The sequence below is a fragment of the Diadema antillarum genome, unplaced genomic scaffold (assembly GCF_040938485.1).
Source record: "Diadema antillarum isolate AM-2024a unplaced genomic scaffold, OU_Dant_1.0 scf00000082, whole genome shotgun sequence".
Taxonomy (NCBI): Eukaryota; Metazoa; Echinodermata; class Echinoidea; order Diadematoida; family Diadematidae; genus Diadema; species Diadema antillarum.
Window position 1 is genome coordinate 1,736,472 of NW_027270971.1, and position 21,437 is coordinate 1,757,908.

Below are 21,437 nucleotides of genomic sequence, written 5' to 3' on the forward strand. Positions count from 1 at the left end.
AATATATGGCGTATACAGTATATGATTTTTCTCAGTGTGGGCTACGTCCATCATGTACCAATATTATACTAGTACCCTTTCTAAATCATCCGTATCATAATATCCTTTGTAAATGTCCAGTAGGATGTATTGAGTGCTTTTCCTCCTATCAAAGGCAAAAGCATGCTCCTACACCACATCTCACATTAGCAAGTTAATGTGAGAATTGTTTGATGGACCTCTTGATTAGAAGTGCTCTCTCGAAAGACTACTTTTCCTCAACCCCCCCCCCCCCCCCCCACACACACACACACACACTGTAAGACCACAAGAAGTAAAGAGTTTCATTCTCATATTTTGGTTTTTCTTTAGTGTGTGTGTGTCTAACATTGAGCTAAGTGCCAGTGAACAGTTTGAAGCTGTTTTTATTGTTGACATGGTAACCTCAAATGAAGTAGATTACTTCGCCAAATTAGTGATACAGTGCAAAGTCTCAGTTGCACTCAAAAACAGTATTGATTTGGAAAACAAAAGTGTAAGTAAAGACACTGTCTTCATGATATTTTATGCAGGCATTGGTATAAAGCAAACTGACTTTAAAGGGTAATGTCAGAACAAGCCTTCAAGAAAAATGAGCAGGTCTCAGCACAAGGAAATACTTGATTCACAAAAATGACAGTAACGTGTATTTCTCAATGCATGTGGCATCAGTGAGGTTCTCTCCAAATGCTCTAGCCATCCCAAAGCTCATTTTTCACTGCAGGTATTAAGCTGGTGAGCGAACATACTCAGCTTTGACATCATTCAGTTATGAACTTTATTATTACGAGAGCATTGTGTCTGCAGCTTTAAGAAATTGGAATGCAGTCAAACCTGCTTTAGTGGCCACCTGTCTATAGTGGCCGCTTTTTCGTCCTCCCCTGGGTGGCCGCTATTGTTAGGTTTGACTGTACTTGATATTCTCCGTTCTTCAGGTCAGTTTTAACACTCCCTCAGTTTTTATCATTTCTTCTAATGGGTTTCTCAGTTCCTTTTCTTTCCTTTGTTTGAACCAAAGTACCTCGTCATTTTTCTCTTTCCAATCCGGATCTGACAGGATCCATGATCACAGCATCAAGTCACTTGACTACTCTAAGACTAACTTTTCTCGTCTTCAACATCAATGTATGCTTCTTCAAATAGTTTAGAAGTTCAACAAAGTCTTCCATTGCTGCTTCAACATTCTTTCCTATCTTGACTGGTAGACTTGCAAGACTTACCATCAGTCAATGTTTACTGTGAAAGCTGTTATTTTGTACAAGGATTTGATATTTGTGAATCGCTGTCGGGCTGCTAAATTAACAACACAGGAAAATGTCACAAACAGACAGGATTTAGTGCACTTACGACAGACTCAGAGTCAAATCGTGAAAGCAACATCTTGCGAAAATGTCCATGACTGCATTCATGAAAATATCAGCTTTTTCAGCCCTAACCCTCATAGCAGTCAATGTTTGTAGACTTCAGACAACCAGGCACCTGCTGATGATGATGAGTGTGATGTGAAAATGACTGCAGGGATTGCAGATGTACTGCTTTTATTTGGTAGATGTAATAATGTATTGTGTAATACAAATATACCAGTAACAAAACTGTTTACCAGTACTGGAATGAGTAGGGTGCTGTATGAGAAAATTTTATTTTGCGTGTGTGTGTGTGTGTGTGTGTGTATGTAAATCTTGGCATGAATCAGGACTTAATGCTTTAAATACATTAGTAGAACACTGCGACCCTTGGGCGTCGAGTTGAATTTGTCAGGTCATGTCGACCTGCAAATTTGTAAGACGGCTCCCCTACTGCCTTAATCACTGTAAGAGATGAAACAGCTGATATAATCCTTACACATTTTTTAATGTGTATAACTTCTTATCATTTTAACAAATGTATATGTGAGGATACACCTGTACTAGAAACTTACAAAGTCGGTGGTTGATATCAGCCAAACAAAACTATACAGAATTTTTAAATGTCTTTTATTCCTGACAATTTGAAATCAAAATGGCCATCTCCCGTCTTGGCGGTTTTGCATGAGAGGTACGTGATTTTAATACAGTATTTCACTATATGAGCATTTTACCATGACAACACTCAGAAATGCTGGAGGAAGGTAGCTCTGGCTTTTAAAGTGGCTCTCAGAATATGGTGTAATTATGGGTAGTCTTTTATGCGATTAGGGTAAGTGAAGTCGTGATACTTTTGTATTCTATCGTGCCACCTTCTTTTAACAAAGAAACATGTATGCAACTATCTTTGGTTATAATATGTGTATAAAGCAATCTAATGTGCATATTATGAGTGCTTGCCTATTGTCTTCATTGGAGCATGTCTTGTCTCTTTCATTCTGTGTTAATTGCAAGGGAATATCAACACTTCACAGCACTGAAACATTACATGTCCCTTTTGCAAAACAGCAAAAAATTTCAAGTGATTGAAGAAAAAATGCTTCGGATCCCAACATCACGTATGATATTGTCCAGTAATACACCTCAGAGTTTTTAAAAAACAGAAATGGAAAAACTGACCCCATGTCACTCATGAATATGCTCCCCTTTTGTACTAAGAATAACAGTTGGAATTTTTTTAGGGTCTGAACAAATTCACTGGAAATCTGTAGAATTGTTTTCCCTTCCAACATAAAGAAGGTTCCAGTTTTTTTATGCCTCCGCCAACGAAGTGGGCGGAGGCATTATGTTTTCGGGTCGTCTGTCCGTCCGTCCATACGTACGTACGTACGTCCCGTTTTGTTTATGTCGATATCTAAAGAACCGAGAGGTGGTTTTGCATCAAACTTGGTATGAGGGTATATCCTGGGGGGATAATACTTTTTTGGATTTTAGGGTCACGGGGTCAAAGGTCAAAGGTCACAGGTCAAAGGTCACAGGTTATTTTCTGAAAAAAAGGTTGAAATTTCATGTTTTTCTCCATATCTCGCAAATGGTTCAAGGTATCTTCATGGAACTTAGTATATATGCATGTACCGATGGGCAGTGATTATCTAGGGAAGTTGGGGGTCATGGGTCAAAGGTCAGGGGGTCAAAGGTCAAGGTCAACTCCTCAAAATATCACTACTTTCCTTGTATTTATGCAATGCCTGAAGGATTTTTTTTAACTTGATGTATGCATGTATAACCCAATATATATTCTGTGGGACGTTTCTTGCCAAAAGGTCAAAGGTCAAGTGAAAGTGCTAAATTGCACTTCTTCCTCCATATCTCAAAAGTAACTCAAGGTATTATCATGAAACTTACATATTTATGCATGTTCTACCTAACAGTGAACTTCTTTGGAACTGTGGGGTCAAAGGTCAAAGGCCAGGTTTAGATAATACTATTTTACCATTTGATACTGAAATTATACTTTTTCTCAATACCTTGAAAATTACTCAATGCATAAACTTATAAAAGGGTCAAAAGTCAAGTAAAAATCATCAGTTCCCCAATACCTGCACTCTGACGTTTTAATCATTCATCCAATTGAACCTAGTTCTAGGAAAGTGAACATTCAGCACATTTGTGGCAAACCTGTCATTTTAATATTTTGCCAATTGTGTGAAACTGTCATCACACATTGTCAAGACATTGTACTATAGACCTATTAGGAGAACCATGCATTATGGCGGAGGCATACACCAGTCGCCGTAGCGACATTTCTAGTTTTATTCTGAGGAGGGGCCTGAATTACCTACCTTCACAATGTACATTGTATCAGCTTTATGAAAGGAATTAAATTTCAGGGTTGCAAAAAGGACAAGAGAACTATAAAGTAAAATTTCTCATCTTGTTTACCGACCCATGAGTTGATGGTAAAAAGTGCAAAATAATCAGACAAACGGGAAGGTAGAGGTCTAGTAAAAAAAAATGAACAAAAAGGAAAGAGAAAGTTGTGGAATTATAGGGCTTTACATGTTCACATCAATACAGTGCACTCCCGTTATAACCACATTCCGGTTACAACGAAATAAAAATTCTGGCTGCAATGTTCTCGTCTCTATGTTTTGTATCGTCTATTTGTTAGCTTACAATGAAATTTTGTTATAATGAAAGAAAACTGCCGGTCCAAACGAATTCGTTTAAACGGGAGTACACTGTAGTGTCATATTTGTCGCAACTACACACTGTAGTACTACTGTGTGGAATATTGTCATGGCCACATAACTCTCCCATGGATAACTGTACAAAAATATGAGAACCATGGGTGGTATTCTGAGGTCGTAATTAAGTCTGTAATTAACTTCGTAATTAAGTTGAGAAGTTAAAAGGCCCTTAATCATGGGCAAAATCGGTATTCTGAGGACATAATTAAGGTATGATTAAGTCCTTTACAATTATCTTAGGTTCCTCCCATCTAATTGTTATTCCATCCAATCAGACACGTTGTTAGAAGCCAAAATGATGATTACGCGCGCAATTATGTCCTCAATGCGCGCTCCTCCACACACCCTCTGTAATTACAACCAGAGACTCCAACTCTCCCGCTTTCGACGGGAGATCTCCCGCCGAAAGCCCACTTTTGCAAAATCTCCCATTCTCCCGCTTGAGATTTAATTTCTCCCGCCCTGGCTCTGTGTCTCCCTTTTGAAATGATTTCTTACTTTTTGTCTTCGTATGTTGAAAAATAAGCCTTAGATAGCACGGAAGAGCATCAAGAACCCTAATTACATGTATTAGAGCTTCCAGGGCCCAAGCAGGCCCTGGACCCCGGCCACAAGGAACTTTGCGCTCGTGATATGCGCTTCGCACACATCAAGTTGGAGTCTCCCATTTGCTAGGGGTTTCAGGCGGGAGAATCTCCAGATCAGAAGGTGCTTAGGGTTGGAGTCTCTGTTACAACTCTGGTCTTTGATTACAACCCTTCACCTACGCACGCGAAGAGATCTCATAAAATGACAAAATTTCTCGAAGATCGCCTATATTTCTTTTTTCTCTGAATTCTACGGATACCATGACAACAAGATTCAACCACTCCTTGGTTATAGAAGACGGTAAGCATCGTTGTGGCCGAGAAAACACGCTGTAATGCGTGATATCGGAGTAGTTAATGACACTCTTTGGTATCATTAAGTTTTCCATTAACTTTCATACTTAATTACACGCTCAGAATACCAATTTGTAATTAACTCTGTGACTAAGTTCTCGTAGAAGTGCATGCGCGTTGATACCCGCAAGTGTGTAATACTTTCCCGCCAAAACGCTTGTTGTTGTGGTAATAAACCCCCTATTTAATTAAGCTCTCAGAATACCATTTCGATAATTAAGTGCTAATTACACCTTAATTAAGCCCTCAGAATACGGCCCCATGTTTTTAAACATGATTTTGCAACTACAGTACACTCCCATTATAACACACATGGTCATAATGAAATTTAGTTAAGTCAATGTTTAGGTTCCAAAATTATTATCTATGTAATCTTTATATGGCTTTTTGTTTGGATGTAATGAAATTTCAATATAATGAAAGGAAACTCTGGTCAAATCTTTACTGAACAGATTGAAAAAATAAACTGCGGGTAGAAAGAAAAACAACAACATAAAATTCAAGAGAACTTGACCAAATGTTTCATTAGTGACAAAATTATGTTTATTCATTTATTTAAAAAAATGGCGACACAAACTGAAATTTGTTCAGCAGTTTACAAACATACATTTCTTAGTTTGGGTTAAATGTTGTTGCAACAATCCTGCACCCATAACACTAACACTTTACTTAATTTATCATACACACTAGGCCACAGCCAGAAGAAATGGCTGTACATCATTGAACGTCAAAATGTCTCCACAAGCATTTCTCTTATGTTTTGGTTTTTTTTCTTCCACAAGTCATGATTTAACAAATACAAATATTACAGTGACAGCCATCTTACATGCCTTTGGTCTTTAAAGTTGGCACATTACTATGTGCAAGCCCGGTCATGAGGTACCCCTCTTTTTTTCATTAATATCTTTGTGTTTTAAACAAAATTACATTTTCTAAAGAAATGACATACAACACAGCATGACCATTGTGATCTAACGTCAATACTGATTCTTTGAATCCATTTGCTTTGCTTAGTCTTCACAACCAAACATTGCGATAAACAGTGGCGAGTATGTGAAGAATCTAATGTTTATTTCTCCACCATTACTTGCCAATTGAAAATTCCTTTACCAGGACTCTGCGATGTATGAAAAAAACAAAGAAATGCTCTGATTAATTAAGGGAGTAAGGCTATTACTGCGACATAACACACGAAGACAAATAAATGTTGGATATTGTTATGCGGACGTATTGGGAAGAAGAATCGATGGACCTCACAAAACATTCAGTCGTTGGGACACAGTAGCTGTAGGAGATGTGAAGACATTGGGCATTCTATGTACTGTTCATCGGCATTAAATACCATCAGTATTGAGCACTTACCGTAAAAACCAGAAACATTCATGAACTGCCACTGGCATTCAATGCACTGGGTAGACAAAACTCAAAATTCATGAAAGTTTGGGGTTTTACAGTAATCTTCAAAGGTAGGAACTTGACGTTACGGAGTGATGCAAGCATTGAGAGTGATAAACCAGATATGAATATCAATAATTATACATTAGGAATAATCAATGTCATCTTGGCATACATAATGCAAAATCTGCTTGAACATAACATGCTACCAGTAATATCATTCGATAACACATATAAATATATTTATACATTCATGTGCATAAATTGAACAACACCCTCCATAGGAAAAGTGATAATACAACCATGTGATGTATTACGACCTTTTTAGTGCTTGTATCAATATGTGAACTATTTTGCTGCTATGATGGTACATTGTTATTTCTTCTTCCAATGATATTTTTCACATAAAACAGCAACTCTGTATCAGGTAGACTTCCAGTTATACTGTACCAATGATGGCTTGGAATAAGTTGTCATATAGGCAGTTGCTTGCAAACACATATCAAATTTTGTGTTATTTCGTCGCATTTCTCTTGCTTACAACCTAAGACATTTTTACGATTTAGCTTTTCTGACAAATATATCAGCAAAAGCATCTGAAATTAGTCATTTTACAACATTTCTCAGTCAAGAGTCGCACACTGGAATGAAAACGAATTGTGACTTACACATATTTCACATAACAACGAAACAACTTTCTGTCCCTCAATCACAGATGGTTTTCCATCAGGACTCGAACCAAAATATTAGCGCTGAGAGTTTCCAACCCACAAATTTGAGTATTGTGCGTGTCGTACATCTCTGGTGAAATACTCATACATACATATACACACATATATACACATGTACAAATCTAGTCGTACTGTACTACATGTATAGCTCCATACCAACATTCACCACGATTCACTAGCAAATTACCAAGTACAAATACTTTCAACATTGTATTTAACAGGACCTCACACTGCAAAAGCAGCTTTTCCAGCCTGTTTGCACTTTTGTTCATGCCAGACTAGACAGAAAAATAAAGCTCTCCACGTGATACACATCACACACAGTGTGTGTAATCTTGCAGCTACTCGAATACATACTGAATTTTTACGAATGTGAAGCAATATACTTACCAGAATGTACATTCTTCTTTATGTTGCAGTAACATTTATCTACTTTCAGACATTGCCTCCTTTTCTTTTTTCTTTTTTTTTTGGCAATAAAATGCAAGAAAAACAAGTTATAAACACATTTTGAACAGCCTTTTTTCACAACATGGCCTGGGGATAATGTGAAATGCTTCCATGTGAGCTGTACTGCTATATCCTGAGCATATTCATTATCGTTGCTGTTAACTATAAACAATAGGAAACTTAGAAATGGAAATTCTGCTGAAACGATTAGTACTTTACTTTACACAATGTGTCTCCATATATTTTTATTTACACTGTAACACATATTCAGGCTGGTCTGTATCTCATACAGTAGAATCATCTAATGATATCTACAGGGAAGAAATAAATTCTAATTGGCATTCCTGCAGCATGAAAGAAAAAACCAAACAAGTAGTGTGATGCAATTTTTTTAACTTAACACCTGATCTTAAAATAAATGAGACCTGATTACCTCTGAACAGCAGATATGTCATCTTGAAAATTCACCCAAATAAATATTGTTTTATAACTGCATCACCTTCCTGTTAGGCCAAGGGATTCATAAATTTGCCATCTCAGAGCTTCACATTACAGTGGCACATCCCGAGAAACGACTGGTCTTTCAGCGCGCTCCTGATCTCCCTCTCAGCACACAGGACGCTGGATCCAGGAATCCCCCTGCAGACTTCCTGACACCCACCCAGGCCCCTACACACTGACACAGCCCCTTGCTCCACGCCAGTTACTTTCACGTTCCTACATGTGACACACCCCCAATCTGTCTAGAGCCTATTATCCTGCCACCAGAGGTATGTGTGCTCTGACCATACATCACATGCAGTTGGATCCCGCAGACTCTTGTCCCAGGTATGCGTGCAGCGACAGAGACAATGCGCTACCTCCTCGCTCCTCTCCCCGCAGCGTGCGGGAACGAACAGGGTCTGCATCAGGCCGTTAGCTCCTGCATGTAGCTCCTGGTGAGCTGCCGAAGCTCCTGCAGACTGTAGTCCTCTGGGAGGGGGAGCTTAGTGACGTGTGGAGCCAGGAGCCGAGACGGGATGAGGGGGTTGGATCCCGATGTTGGTGGCGATCCAGCAGCACTGGCCAGACTCTCTTGCTGCAGAGAAAAAGAAGGGGCAAAACCGAAGAGAAAGAAAGAAGAAAAGAGCACAAATTAAAACACCAACCAAATTCAGTCAAAATGATACACAGGCTTAGACATAGTAAAATATGGAGGTGAAAGCGCACACTTTGTTATTTCACACTTTAATCAACTACCTTGGCATCCTCTGCTGATTGATTCACCCATCTCTTTCTGTGCAGAATATTTCTTTTCAAATTTTCAAGTTACTGGCATTTCTTTTCACTACTCATGTGTGTTCATGTTGGGGGTGGGGGGAATGGGAGAGCTGTTTGATCTTTTTTCTCAGTAGACACTCATTAATAAAATATTAAGCAAAATATGAACAGGATTATTGTACACACCGTATATTAAGCAAGTCTAATTTTTTTGTGAATCGGGACTTTCCAATGATTATGTGAGTGTTTAAATTTGCGATCTCTCAATACAGTAATAAAAGGAGGAATGTATGCATGCATGTCACATTCATATCAGGATCAGAGTCAATAATTTCATGTGTTGTTAAATTTGCAAAAATAAAGGTCCCATGAAATATATGGCATATAAAGTATTCTATTGATGCCGGTATGGAAGCTGAATATTAACAAGCTATGTCATGCTACATGGACACGGTCCCCCAAATCGATCCCTTACCTGAAGTGTGAGCACAGCCCTCATCATGTTGGCTGTCCGCTTGGCCATCTCTGACCGGCACACCCGGTCCTTCACGGACTGGCAGTAGACCCCGCCAACCCTCAGGCAGAGAGAGGCGATGTCCGGATGGAGCTTCTCGATCTCGAAGGTGGTGGGATCACGGCCACGCAGCTCCTCAAGACGCTGCAAGATTGTTTTGAAGACGAGAATAACATGTGTAAGGACAGAGCAGGTGGGTCCAATTCTATTGCACAAAAGATCGCTTGGAAAACTTGTTTTTTATTGCAAGCTAAGCCACATGGGGCCTCTATTGACAGTTTGTGCTGAATGACTGTTACCAGTAGTAATTGAGTTAAGAGGATTTGGTTTTTTTAACTGCTGTATTCTACATACCTTTGTTTTTTCAGGGTGTCATTTTTTCCCTACTATTCGTCAACTTATGTCTGTCATCTTCATCATCAATCCTCTTCTGTTTTTCAATCATGCTGTATGACAGGGACATGTGCATAGTGGTGTTATTTTGTACACTGCACGCAGTGCTGGTTACCACCTGTCTATTGAGCAACGACAAATATCTACTGAATGTACGCATTTCGTTCTCAGCTTATCACTTCGACGTCTCCAGCTCCAAAGTGGATGCTTACAAGATGTCCATGCCATTAGGGACTTCTCAAGGCTTATAAGAATGAAACTAACTTGCATGGTCTGTGTTCAGTTACACACAGAGAATGAGATTAATGAGAACAGTTAATGGCCAAATCATGCACCCTGGGTGGTTCACAGGAGTCGCACACAATATGCTCAGCAAAAGATTAATAGCGGGAATATTTCATCAGGAATATCATAACTTGTATAGCACTTTGGACATGTATGTGCTCTGATACAATCCAAGAAAACTGAAGTTTGTTACTCATTGCTTTTTAAAATAGATGTACTGTAGGCAAACTGATATGAGGAATACCTTGTTGATGTTGATGAAGTCCAGGTACACTTGACCATTGGTTGACCAGTCCTGAATCACAGATGACCTCTCCACAAAGCTCAGTTCGTCTAGGACACCCTTGAGGAATCCATAGCTCTCTACATAGTGGAGGAAAAGCAAACAAAAAAAAAAAAAATCAGTAGGAAGCAACTATCAGCATGAATCTGACTTTAAACTTTCATTTACACAAGTGAGCCTTGATGGTATTGATACTTATAACCCAGTATGAGTATAATAAAACTTTTTAGCATATTCTAAACATGGAATACCCTGCAATGTAGAAATTCCACTCTATTGAAGAAGTGCAAAGATCAATTTAAAAAACAAACACACAAATCGTTCCCAAATTAAAACACATGTTTACTAAAATTGGTCAAGTGAAAAATGGGAAAGGAAACAATTAAATACTTGTGTGAAAGTTTCTACTTTGACACTACAGGCAATATTTGCAGTAGTAAGTTACTCCCATTCCAGAGGTGTCATTATCGCCGTGCCTACCGTTGATGATGGCATCAGCTGCTATCTTCTTGATGAGTACTTGGTGGCAGTCGTTCCATCGCCCCGCCCTCAACAGGTGCCACGCCTCCTCGCGCTCCCTGCCCTCGTACAGCGCCCTCAGCGCCTTCGCATCGTGGATCCACTCCTGGGGGACGTGCAACCGCTCCACCAGGAAGAGCTCCCTCGTTGTCAAACGGTCGCCCGACAGGTCGAGGGTCACGTGGCGAGACAGGAGGGAGCGGAGGAGGCCCTCGCGGGCCAGGTCGTTGGGGATGTGAAGCAGCACGAAGGCTGCCCAGTGCCAGAGGCCAAGGGATTCCAGTTGTGAGGCGAAGCTCGTGTGAAGGTGGGCCAGACGGTGTGGGGAGAGGTGAGAGTATCCAAGGGCCTGGAGAATCTGCAGAACGTGCCAGCTAAAAGAAACAAAAAATAAATTATCATCTAATCATCCACATTCAAACTTCAAACTCTTGCAGCAACTAAAACAAAACAAGAAATCTTTATCCAAAGTTGATATTCCCACCTGAGTTGCAATATTAAAAGTGAACCCTGCCCCATGTTCATTTTGACTGTAACTTATAGAGTTGAATCAAACTCAAGTTTCGTTCGCAAATCAAACATGCCAGAAGAAAGCAATGAAAGTTGAAAGTTTCACATGTTTCTACAAAATGAGTTCTTATTTGGTTTGGGTGTATATAAATAAAAAAAAATAATACTTTCTGATGACGATGAAATAAAATTTAAACACAGGACCTGCATTATATGTCCTATCACAGGGACAGAATGTTTTGCCTCTTACAAGAGGGGATGGTATGATTACACAAAACATTGCTCAGGTAGCCTCAGGAATTAAACCTTGGTCCTTTGGATCTGGAGGTAGAAGTGCTCCTGACTGAGCCAAATCACTGCCCTGTGGTGGATCAAAGCAAGCACTCACCTAAGTCTGTAATCCAGGTGATACGGGGAGTGGGCTGTCGGAGCCAGGACGGTGCGCATGTGGTAGGTCCGATCACAGTAGAGCTTGAGGAGGTGGTAGCACATGTCCCAGACGGGGAAGCGGTCCCTGGGCGGGGCTTCCTCCCCCTCCTCCATGGCTTCCAGGGCACTCAGGTCCTCCTTGTAGAACCCCGGGTTGCTCTCCATGTAGGGTGGGCGTGGCGGTAGGCAGTAGTCTCCCAGGGCTGATTCACCTGCAGTGCCAAAATTTGGGGGGACCAAGGTAATAAGTTTGGCAGTGTTTCAATGTAATACATATGAAATATGCACATATGTTTATACATCACATCATAATCGGAGACGCAATAAACATCAAAATTATATGTTGACTTACATATTCCCTTCCCATATATTCTCTTATACAGATTTTGTAAATTACTGTTCTGGCATTCATTTTATGATGATCATCTATGCTAATTCTGAAGGATGGTTTAAATTGCACTTTTAAAGTAAAAGCATATTCATCTTACTAATGCATAACCTATTTCTAACTTCCTGCCCCTTCCAAAGATATTCTTTGCCTACTGGTTTTATTTGTTTGTTTATTCGTTGTTGTTTTTAACCCACCTGTGAAACCCTCCTCGTAGGCATGTACAGCATCCATGATGGAGGCTACAGAAGAGTTGTGGTACCAGAGGTGAACAGCGAGGGCTCTCTTCCAGTCCAAGTCTTCGCAGACATTGACCTCCCCCCTGGACGACTGCCAGACCAGCTGACCAGCCAGGAGTGAGTAGACTTTCAGGTACTCGTCCGCCACAAACTGGTCGGCACGGAGCTGCTCCCAGTGGATCAGCTGGGTCGTCACTAGGTGGCGCACTTCGTGGGTAGCCCCTGCCTGAGCCAGCAGGAATGCCAGCCTGTGGTCGCTAGCCTGCTGTGCCTGGACGCAGGCCTCATTAATCTGCTGCCCAGTGAGGAGGGCGAAGATGGCCTCCACATGACCGAGGTGACGGAACTTTGAGTCCTGCACCTCGCTCTTGATGTGCCGCCTGCAAGCATCCGACAGCCAACGCGACAGAGCCTTCCTTCTCGCTTTGCGGTAGGGATAGCCGTTGGAGTCCAGCCTGGGTTTGCCCTCTTCCTCCGGAAGTCCGCCCCACAGGGCACCCATGAGAGACCAGACCAGTCGGGTGTGCTCCAAGAGTTCTAACTCGTCTCCCGAACCCTCCCGTTTGTCCTCCTGGGACACAGCGATGTGCTGGTGCAAGGCGTCGATCCCCGGTTGAGAAGCGAACGCCGGGCACTGCTGATCCGTGGCACACATGCTGTGCTGCAGCTCCACTTCCAATGACCTCTCGTACATTTGGGTGGCTAGTCCAGGTTTTCTGATCATGGGAGCTATGTCCACTTTCTCCATTGTCACCTTGAAAGGGGAGCTCTCTGATGCAGGCTTGATGACAGACTTGGATGTGAGGAGTGTAAATGGCATAGGCTCCTCTTTGACCTTCGGCCTGACACCCTCCACACCCACAGCCTTTCCTGCGTGGACCAGAGTCCAGTTTGGTCCCCAACCGACCCTGAACGATCGCCCCATCAAAAGTCCTAAATCTGCCACGTTGTCGTGGCGACTGTTCGTGACTGACTGCTCAATGGGGATGAGACCCAGGTGGGGGCGAGATCCTACCACCTTAGGCATTTTCTCACGGGGGCTCATACTGCTGGGTATTACGGGCATCTGGTGGGGTATGCCCAGGAGTGACGACCTAGACGTACCAAGCTGGCTCATATCCCTCACATCCAAGGACTCCCTCAAGAGGCGCGGGAGAGGACTCCCAGGTCCTGCTCTGGTAGTTGGTGCGGACATTCCGGCCAGATATTTGGCTGGGCTACCCATGGTGGTGGACTGCCACATCTCCTGCGCCGATCCCCTGTCCTTCAATGGCTCGCGAGTGGGTCTCAGGAGGGAGCCCTCTCTGGCATCAAATGCGGAAACCTTGGCGGCCGGCCCCGAACGGGAATGGGTCTCGTACTCCAGGGGCTCATCCTCCTCACCAAAGAATGATGCCTTCATGACCTGCATCCGGTGGGAGCTGACCCCCAGGGCTGACGCCAGGCGGTGGGACACGTCGAGCGACTTCTGACCTTCCATGTCTGCTTCTTCGTGGGGTCGCTGGTCACGATCTGCACCATCATATGGCATGAAGGTGTCCAAGTCACCAGCTAGGGGCAAAATGGAACAAAGTGTATCTAGTTTTTGCTGATTAGGACATACACAGAGGAAAATTTTGCATCATTTCATCTCACAGAGTAGAGCATTATCTATGACAATCTTTATAGCACAATTATTTCAATCATCTTCTCCACACCATTATCTAATGTGTGGCATGAAAAACAAGTATAAAGTGAATAAGCACATCTAGTCTACTTCCTCTAAAGTAAAAAAAAAATGCTAATAGAAAATTGTATTTCATCGGATTTTTAACCACTACACTCCTTGTGAATGAAAGAAATAGAAAAAGCTAGTAAATTAGATTACACGTACAACAGATTGCCGTTAAGCCATCTTCTTAGAAATAGTAGGCACTCTATGTAAGCTGGGAAAGGTAACGAGCAGGATATGAGATGAATTTATGCACTGCTGCAAGTTCAAAGGCTAATGATGCAGCCTTTTCCTGCCACAGTGAGTATTATTTACAGATGTACGGTTAAGAAAGGCTATGATACAAATGATGATAAAGCCAGGACACACGAGAAGAAACTTCATTCATTGAGGACGAGTCCCGTCATACTTGAGCAGGTGTCTACAGGAAATGCTTGTTGTAGCAAAATCAGTCCGTCCTCAACGGGTTAAAAAATGAGAAATAGACTCACCATCCCCACCCATGAAGTGATCCTGAATCATCTGACTACCAAGTCCCCTCATTCTTGGAGCATTCCTGTCACTGATAGTGTCCATGTCCAAATCAGGCTCCTCCCTCATAGGCTCTTCATTGGGGGGCTGGGCACTTCCATTCTCCTGTAGGGGTGACTTGGATTTCTGCTTCTCCTCTGGCACTTTGGGTGGAACTTTGACTTGATCCTTTGCTGGCAGCTGTCGACATGAGGAAACGTGACAAATGAGTGGTGAGTGCGGTTTCCAGGTTGACTGGAAAAGAGGAATCTTTTGATTCCTAGGGGACTGCACTGATACAGCATTTTGATAAGTTCAAGCTCACATTCATTTAACTATCACTCTATGTGAATATACACATATACATATCTTTTATGGATGAATAAATGTATTTTTTTAGGGGTTGGGGAGGGGGATACTAGATGAAGTAGAGACATTACTGTATACCTTTTAAATCTTTAGCTACTTTTCTCCCTCTATCTCTGCCTCCATCTCTCTCTGTATTAATCCATCTATCACTTATCTCTCCCCCCCCCCCCTCCCTCTCTGTCCATATCTCTACAATTCTATCCCTCTATTTCTCATCTCTTTTCCTCTCATTCCCTATCTATCCATCTATCCGCTATCTCTTCCCCTTCATCTCCCTCTCTGCTACATATCTATAATTCTATCAATGTATCTCTCTCTCTCTTTTTATTTATTCATCCATCTATCAGCCATCTATTCCCCTTCATGTTCCTCTGTCCATATATTCACAATTCTATCCCTCAATCTCTTCTCTCTCAATCCATCAATCCATCCATCCCTCCATTCATCCGTTAGCTATCTATTTCCCCTTCACCTTCCTCTCTGTCCATATACCTACAATTTTATCCCTCTATCTCTCCTCTCTTTCTCCATCCTTTCTCTACCCACCCACTATCTATCAATCTATTTATCAATCAATCTATCTATCTATCTATCATCTTTCTCTCTCTACTTTAACCTGTTGAGGACAGACTGATTTTGCTATAACACGAATTTCCCATAGACACCTGCCCGAGTATTCTCTAGAGTCGTCTTCAACGGGTTAATACCTTCTTCTGGCCCTTCTTGGCAGTCTGCTGGGCCTGGGGCTGTGCTCCGTCCTCCTCATCGCTGTCCGTCAGGCCGTACTTGGAGAAGTGCTGGACCTGGAACACCCAGGATCCCGTCTCAGGGCGGTACTCGATGAACTTTGCCCCGAGCTTAGCAGTGGCTCTCTCCAGTCGTTCCTCGTACTCGATGCTGGCCAGCCTCTCTGGGTCCTGCACAAAAGACAAAAAACATTCTCAACCAAAGCCACAGAATAATTAGTCTACTTTATGACCCAAACAACCATGGCATTTGCTGGAACACCACACATTGCTGTAAGAATGAAATCACATGCAAAAGTAAGTCAATTTATAAGTCAATTTACTGATGACATCAATTTTTCAGTGTCAAGTTATTTGACATGGCAACTTATGAACTATGAACATCAGAAAAATTACGAGTTTCCTACAGTCCTATGAAGGGTCCAGTAAGATGAATTTCCTGTGTTTGTACTTTTGCCGACTGTTGGTATACTACCAATAATACCATAGATTCACATGGACGAAATAACTGTGTGTCACCATTACCACACTGCACAAAGTATGCAAAAATGTCCACATCATGAAACTATTTCACATTCACAGTACTCTACCTTCCCATCCTCGGTCCAGCACATGAAATTAATCAACCAAGATGGGAGATACAAGGCAGCATCAGTATTACAGCATTATTACGCACTTGGCTTGTCTGCTGTCCAAGAATGAGACAGACAGAGCACATTACCTTGATGGGTTGCCTTGTTGACTTGTCTATGGGCCAGGTTTGGTCCAGGGTGACCTCTGCCTTCTTGTTTAGTCCATCGCCCACCTCTGGTTTGCAGGTGTCGTCTGGATAGATTGTGATCTCCTTCCGCCGGAAGTGAACTGTGGAGAGAACAAAAAAGTGTGGTTTTTATTCACTAATCTGGCTAACGAACAATTTCTTCACTACCCAATAAATAACAAAGAACATAAGATCAGGGTAATTGAGTATATTTCTAACCTACAATCCTGGAAGCCAAAAGTACAATTTTAGCAAGTTTAACATTACTATTTGCACCTATAAGGTCAAAAGCCGAGAATAGTAACTTTAATTCTCCCCATTTCCCACCTACCCCCTTCCTGACCATACGTCATAGGATAATAATGATTGATGTATGAGCCCCACAGAGACAGACACATTGACATCCATATCTATCATTACTGATGTACATATCACACACTTGCGTGATGACTAAAACCTACCTATTTCGTCCAGGTTCAGCCCCTTCACGTTGGTCTTGCCAGGGAAGAAGACGCTACCGTAGCGCTCCCTGCCCACCGTAAAGTCCTCCACGTAGCAGTTGCCGCTGTCGTCCGTCAGCTCTGCCAGCTCCTCCAGGTTGGGGATGGTGTAGTAACCGGGGCGACGCAGGACCACCCTGGCCGGGTGGGGCGGAGGCTGGTTCTCCTGGTCTATGACATCATCATTTTCACCTAGCAAAACATTTGGTGGAGAAAAACTTAGGTTATGGCCACAGCACAGCCATCAACATTCTCAAAGACTGACAAGTTTTAAATCATAAGATAAAAGAGAATATTAAAATTGACCAGACTCTCTTCTTCCTAGAAGACACAGTAATGGCCTGGATGAGATTACATTGGATGAAACACGTGAAATGGAATTGCTTTGCCTATGTAAAACAGAGGTAGATGGCTACTAAGGAACTACTGACAATTCTTTCTTTTTACAAGCAACATTAATATTGGCTTAAAAGTGTGCTCTACTCTACTCTGTGCCAACCTAGGTGTCAGAAAAATAAATAAATAAATAATGCACAAATAGGAGAGTACAGAAAAGATAACAAAAACTACGTATCCAAGCTGCATTTCCCACATGAAAATTATTGAGTAAGCACCTGAGACAAAGGGATTAGAGATTATTTTCTCCTTTCATCAGATGGCACACAGGAGTCCAGCTGATGGTTTGCTGTCTTGCAAGAATGCTTTTGGAGAAATCCTAACAGCTATGCAACATTTGGCACGGCTACAATACCTGTGAGGTCATGCGATGAATCCCCATGGCTACCTCTGCTGGTGTTGGCAGAGCCCGCATCCCTGGGCGTGGTCGGAGGAGGGCCGGAGGTGCCTGGCGGAGGGTTGGTGGACATTGAGCTGACGGGAGAGGTGCCTGTGCCAGAGGAGTGGCGCTGCCTGCCGCCAGGCTGTGAGTTGAGGGCCTGGATGGTGCAGTCTGCATCCTCAGACTTTCCTCCAGGGCTTTGGGAGGTAAGCAGGTGGATGGGATGAACACAAATGAAAGGTTATTATTATATATAGGCCAGTCATTTTTACATGATACAAACAACACATGATAGCATTCACTACATTACATTACATTATGAAAGCTGTACAGCACCTTTTCCAAAGGGTACAAACTGCTTTATACTTAGATATCAATGTATCAGAAAAATTAACTTAAATTGGATATCCAAATAAACAGACATAGCATTGGAATTGGAATTTCAGATGCTTCTTAAACAATAAGTTTGATGGTTTATTTGCTGGTGAGGGGGTTAAATGAATTCCACAGTTTGGGGACGATGTGCAAGAGAGGAATGATGTCTAACCCTTTTGTGGATCTCTGGAATGACTAGAAAAGTTTGCTTACACAATCACTGTAAATGATAAGCATATTAATGGGTATGATGAATGTAATTAATGTATTGCGGGCTTCTTTATTAACGGATTTACAAACAATGGTTAATATCTTATTCTGATTTTTTGGGGGAATTCTAAACCAGTGTAGTTTAGCAATGGGGGGGGGGGGGGCCTTCCCAACAGGCAAATCCAAGGGTAAACATCGGTGCTACGTATATGATGTCTGCTTTCCATTGCTTTCACTTCATTTTCAAATCTTACTAGTTTTCTTTTTTTGGCTGCTACAGTCTGATGCACAACCATCTATTATCCCGCTGAACTATTCCTGTTTTACTTACTATACCTATGTTCAAACACCTAAGACTGCTGATTACCAAACTAAAATACATGCGTAAATGTTTCAGTATTCAAGTGAAAAAACAACAACATTACATACTGTGAGGATGCACATAATATCAAAAAGAAATAGAACATATCCAAAGAGTACAGAGATTTCTTTTTTTTTTTTTCTCAAGGCATGTCTTCCTGAATACTACAAAAGTTTTGATTTGTCATACCCTCTTAAAATCATTTTTGGTGGCTATATCTTGTAAGTGCATAAAAAGTATGTGTGATTTCCTGATGCCTAAAGAATGTTGGGAGTTGATATATGTCTGCATCGAATATCATTAGCATGCTTTCCTACAAAGATTGCCTCTAAATTACCTGTCCATGGCACTGGTGTCTGCCAGAACCTTTGGCTTGCTGAAGAGGGAGATTTCTGGAGTGTTGGTTTCATCCAAAGACCGTCTTCCTGTGGGACTTTCCCTGCTACATAGATATATAAATAGTGGGGTAAAAAAATCAAGTGTGAATGCAAGAAAAAAATATGAAGGTTTACATTACCAAATCATTGTGACAGACAATTTCAAGGAGAAATCAGCCTCTTATATCAATTTCATGCATGCACATGTATCCTTCATCATACGGTTCTTCTCTATCAAAGGAGAATGAAACCAAAATATATATGTCAATTGAGTGAAAGCAGCAACCTTAGTAGAACACATCAGTGAAAGTTTGAAGAAATCGCACAATCCGTTAAAAAGTTAGGAATTTCACAAGTTTGTGTGTCGCCATCGCTGGAAGAGAAGACTGCAACATCTTTTTATGTCATGTGTAGACAACGATATGAAGAAAATAAGACAAAAATTCAACATATTTTCACTCTAAAAAAGGAGCGGAATAATGTTAAGCTCACATATGTCAGTAACAAGTGAAAGGAAAGAGTACTTTCCACAAAAACTAAGATTTTGTGAATTTCTGGTAACTCTCTTTGTATGTGGAAAATTTAGTTTAGGGAAATTAGTTTTCTTCCTGTTACAAGCAAAAGTATAACTCAAGTTTTTCTATAAGCAATAAAGTACTTAATGCTTTGGAAATACAATCACAGATGTTATCTTCAAATTACAAAAAGAAAGGAAATAGAGAAGATTTGAAAAAGGCAATTTTTGCTTAGCTGCCTTTTCAATCTGCTTTTCTTGCAAGTTTCATACACTGGGGGCACTAAGGACTAATCATTCACATATCTTTAGGGCTTATGATGGATGTGCTTTTTTTTCTTCTTATATTTATTTTCATTTTTTTAAAAGAAGTGCAAAGGGGATCTAACTGACTCATTTTCTGAGGCGTCGTGCACGGAGGCGTGCGTCTGGTCCCGGGGGTAGACGGGCAGGGGCGATGCCAACTCGTCTGGCTTGACAGATGTCCTGGTGCTGGGACTGTTGCTCTGGGTCTCCTGGGAAGACCAAACCAGTCAGCAGAGGGAGGGCGGGGCAGGAGGAGAGGAGAGAAAGAAAGCAAAGTCAAAGACAGGGCACACGTTATTGCGAGAAGAGACTTATGTTTCAACCACACATTGAAATCAGTTCGCAGATGCGGTGTGCAGAGACCGCAACTAATGCCGTCTGTCAAGCTGCAGACATTCTCCAGGGACAAAACTGCAACGTTTGACGCGAGCCTTGCATCTCATATTTCTGTATCTCTGGGTGGGAGAGCTTTAATCAATCTTTGCTGGGAGCTGTTTCCAATGTAAACCTGTCATCATTGCCTCTTTCTCGTGAAGAGTATCAAACCAATGAAAGATATTCCATACAAGTTATCTGTTAAAAACAAATCAAACAACAATGCCACAAACCTTTAAAGATAATCTCTTCAAATCTGACATGATGAACATCACGAAAGGACGACCTTGCACTTATCAAGCACTCTGCAAAGATCTTGAGTCTTTCCTGTTTCCTGCCAATTTCTCATCCCAAAGCGCTCTTTCCCACCCCCTACAGAAATAAAACATAATGCCTCCGGCACCACTTCGTGGCGGAGGCATATAAAACCCCATCCTCTTCTGATTTTTTTTCCTAACAGATGGATTCAGAGAAATTGGGGGAAAACCCCAAATAATCTGTCAAGATGCATGAAGGGCATTGTCAAATCAGTGCCAAATATACTCACATCAAGGGATTTGTTCTTGATGACAAGTTTCTTGATGCTCCGCCGCGTCACAAATGTCTCCGAGTTCAGCGTGCTGTCCTCCTCCTCGAGGCCATCAAACAACTTCGACTGTCAAGGAAAGAAAATAGCAACAAAAGTGATTAACAAGGGGGAAAAAAATTAAAGGGATGATACAGTTTCAGTTGAGATGGGGCTTGAGGTTTCCAATGTTTTTTGATGATGATCTTTTGAGACACTGAGAAACCTCTTATGAAATATGAAAGAGCATATAATTCTAAGAGGAACTCCAAGTTTATTTAATGAAAATTGGTTTTGAAATGGCTGAGTTATCTAAAACAAAATTATTCTAATAAAAAGGGGACCCACTTTTTATTAGGACCGCTTTGTTTTTCTTTGTTTTTGGATATCTCAGCCATTTCAGAACCAATTTTCATCAAATAAACTTTGAATTCCTCTTCGAGTTATATGCTTTTTAACATTTCATACGGTGGTTTCGAAGTACCTCACACAAAGTTAGAAGCTGAATTCTCACCTCAACCAATACTATACC

The 21,437-nt window shown here is 41.5% G+C and overlaps 1 protein-coding gene across 1 annotated transcript in view; it reads right to left on the reverse strand.

Moving 5' to 3' along the window:
* Positions 1 to 8,535: 8,535 nt before the first annotated feature.
* LOC139717774 (nuclear pore complex protein Nup98-Nup96-like) overlaps positions 8,536 to 21,437 on the reverse strand; it is a 47,539-nt gene continuing 34,637 nt past the window's right edge. The window contains exons 16-29 of the mRNA XM_071629276.1: positions 20,888 to 20,995; positions 20,053 to 20,174; positions 19,106 to 19,210; positions 17,796 to 18,019; positions 17,006 to 17,236; positions 16,506 to 16,645; positions 15,746 to 15,955; positions 14,651 to 14,870; positions 12,407 to 13,999; positions 11,781 to 12,033; positions 10,844 to 11,256; positions 10,325 to 10,443; positions 9,364 to 9,546; positions 8,536 to 8,706 (exon numbers count right to left, since the gene is read on the reverse strand). Coding sequence (XP_071485377.1) covers positions 8,536 to 8,706; positions 9,364 to 9,546; positions 10,325 to 10,443; positions 10,844 to 11,256; positions 11,781 to 12,033; positions 12,407 to 13,999; positions 14,651 to 14,870; positions 15,746 to 15,955; positions 16,506 to 16,645; positions 17,006 to 17,236; positions 17,796 to 18,019; positions 19,106 to 19,210; positions 20,053 to 20,174; positions 20,888 to 20,995 — 4,092 coding nt within the window. The remainder of the gene's footprint in view (positions 8,707 to 9,363; positions 9,547 to 10,324; positions 10,444 to 10,843; positions 11,257 to 11,780; positions 12,034 to 12,406; positions 14,000 to 14,650; positions 14,871 to 15,745; positions 15,956 to 16,505; positions 16,646 to 17,005; positions 17,237 to 17,795; positions 18,020 to 19,105; positions 19,211 to 20,052; positions 20,175 to 20,887; positions 20,996 to 21,437) is intronic.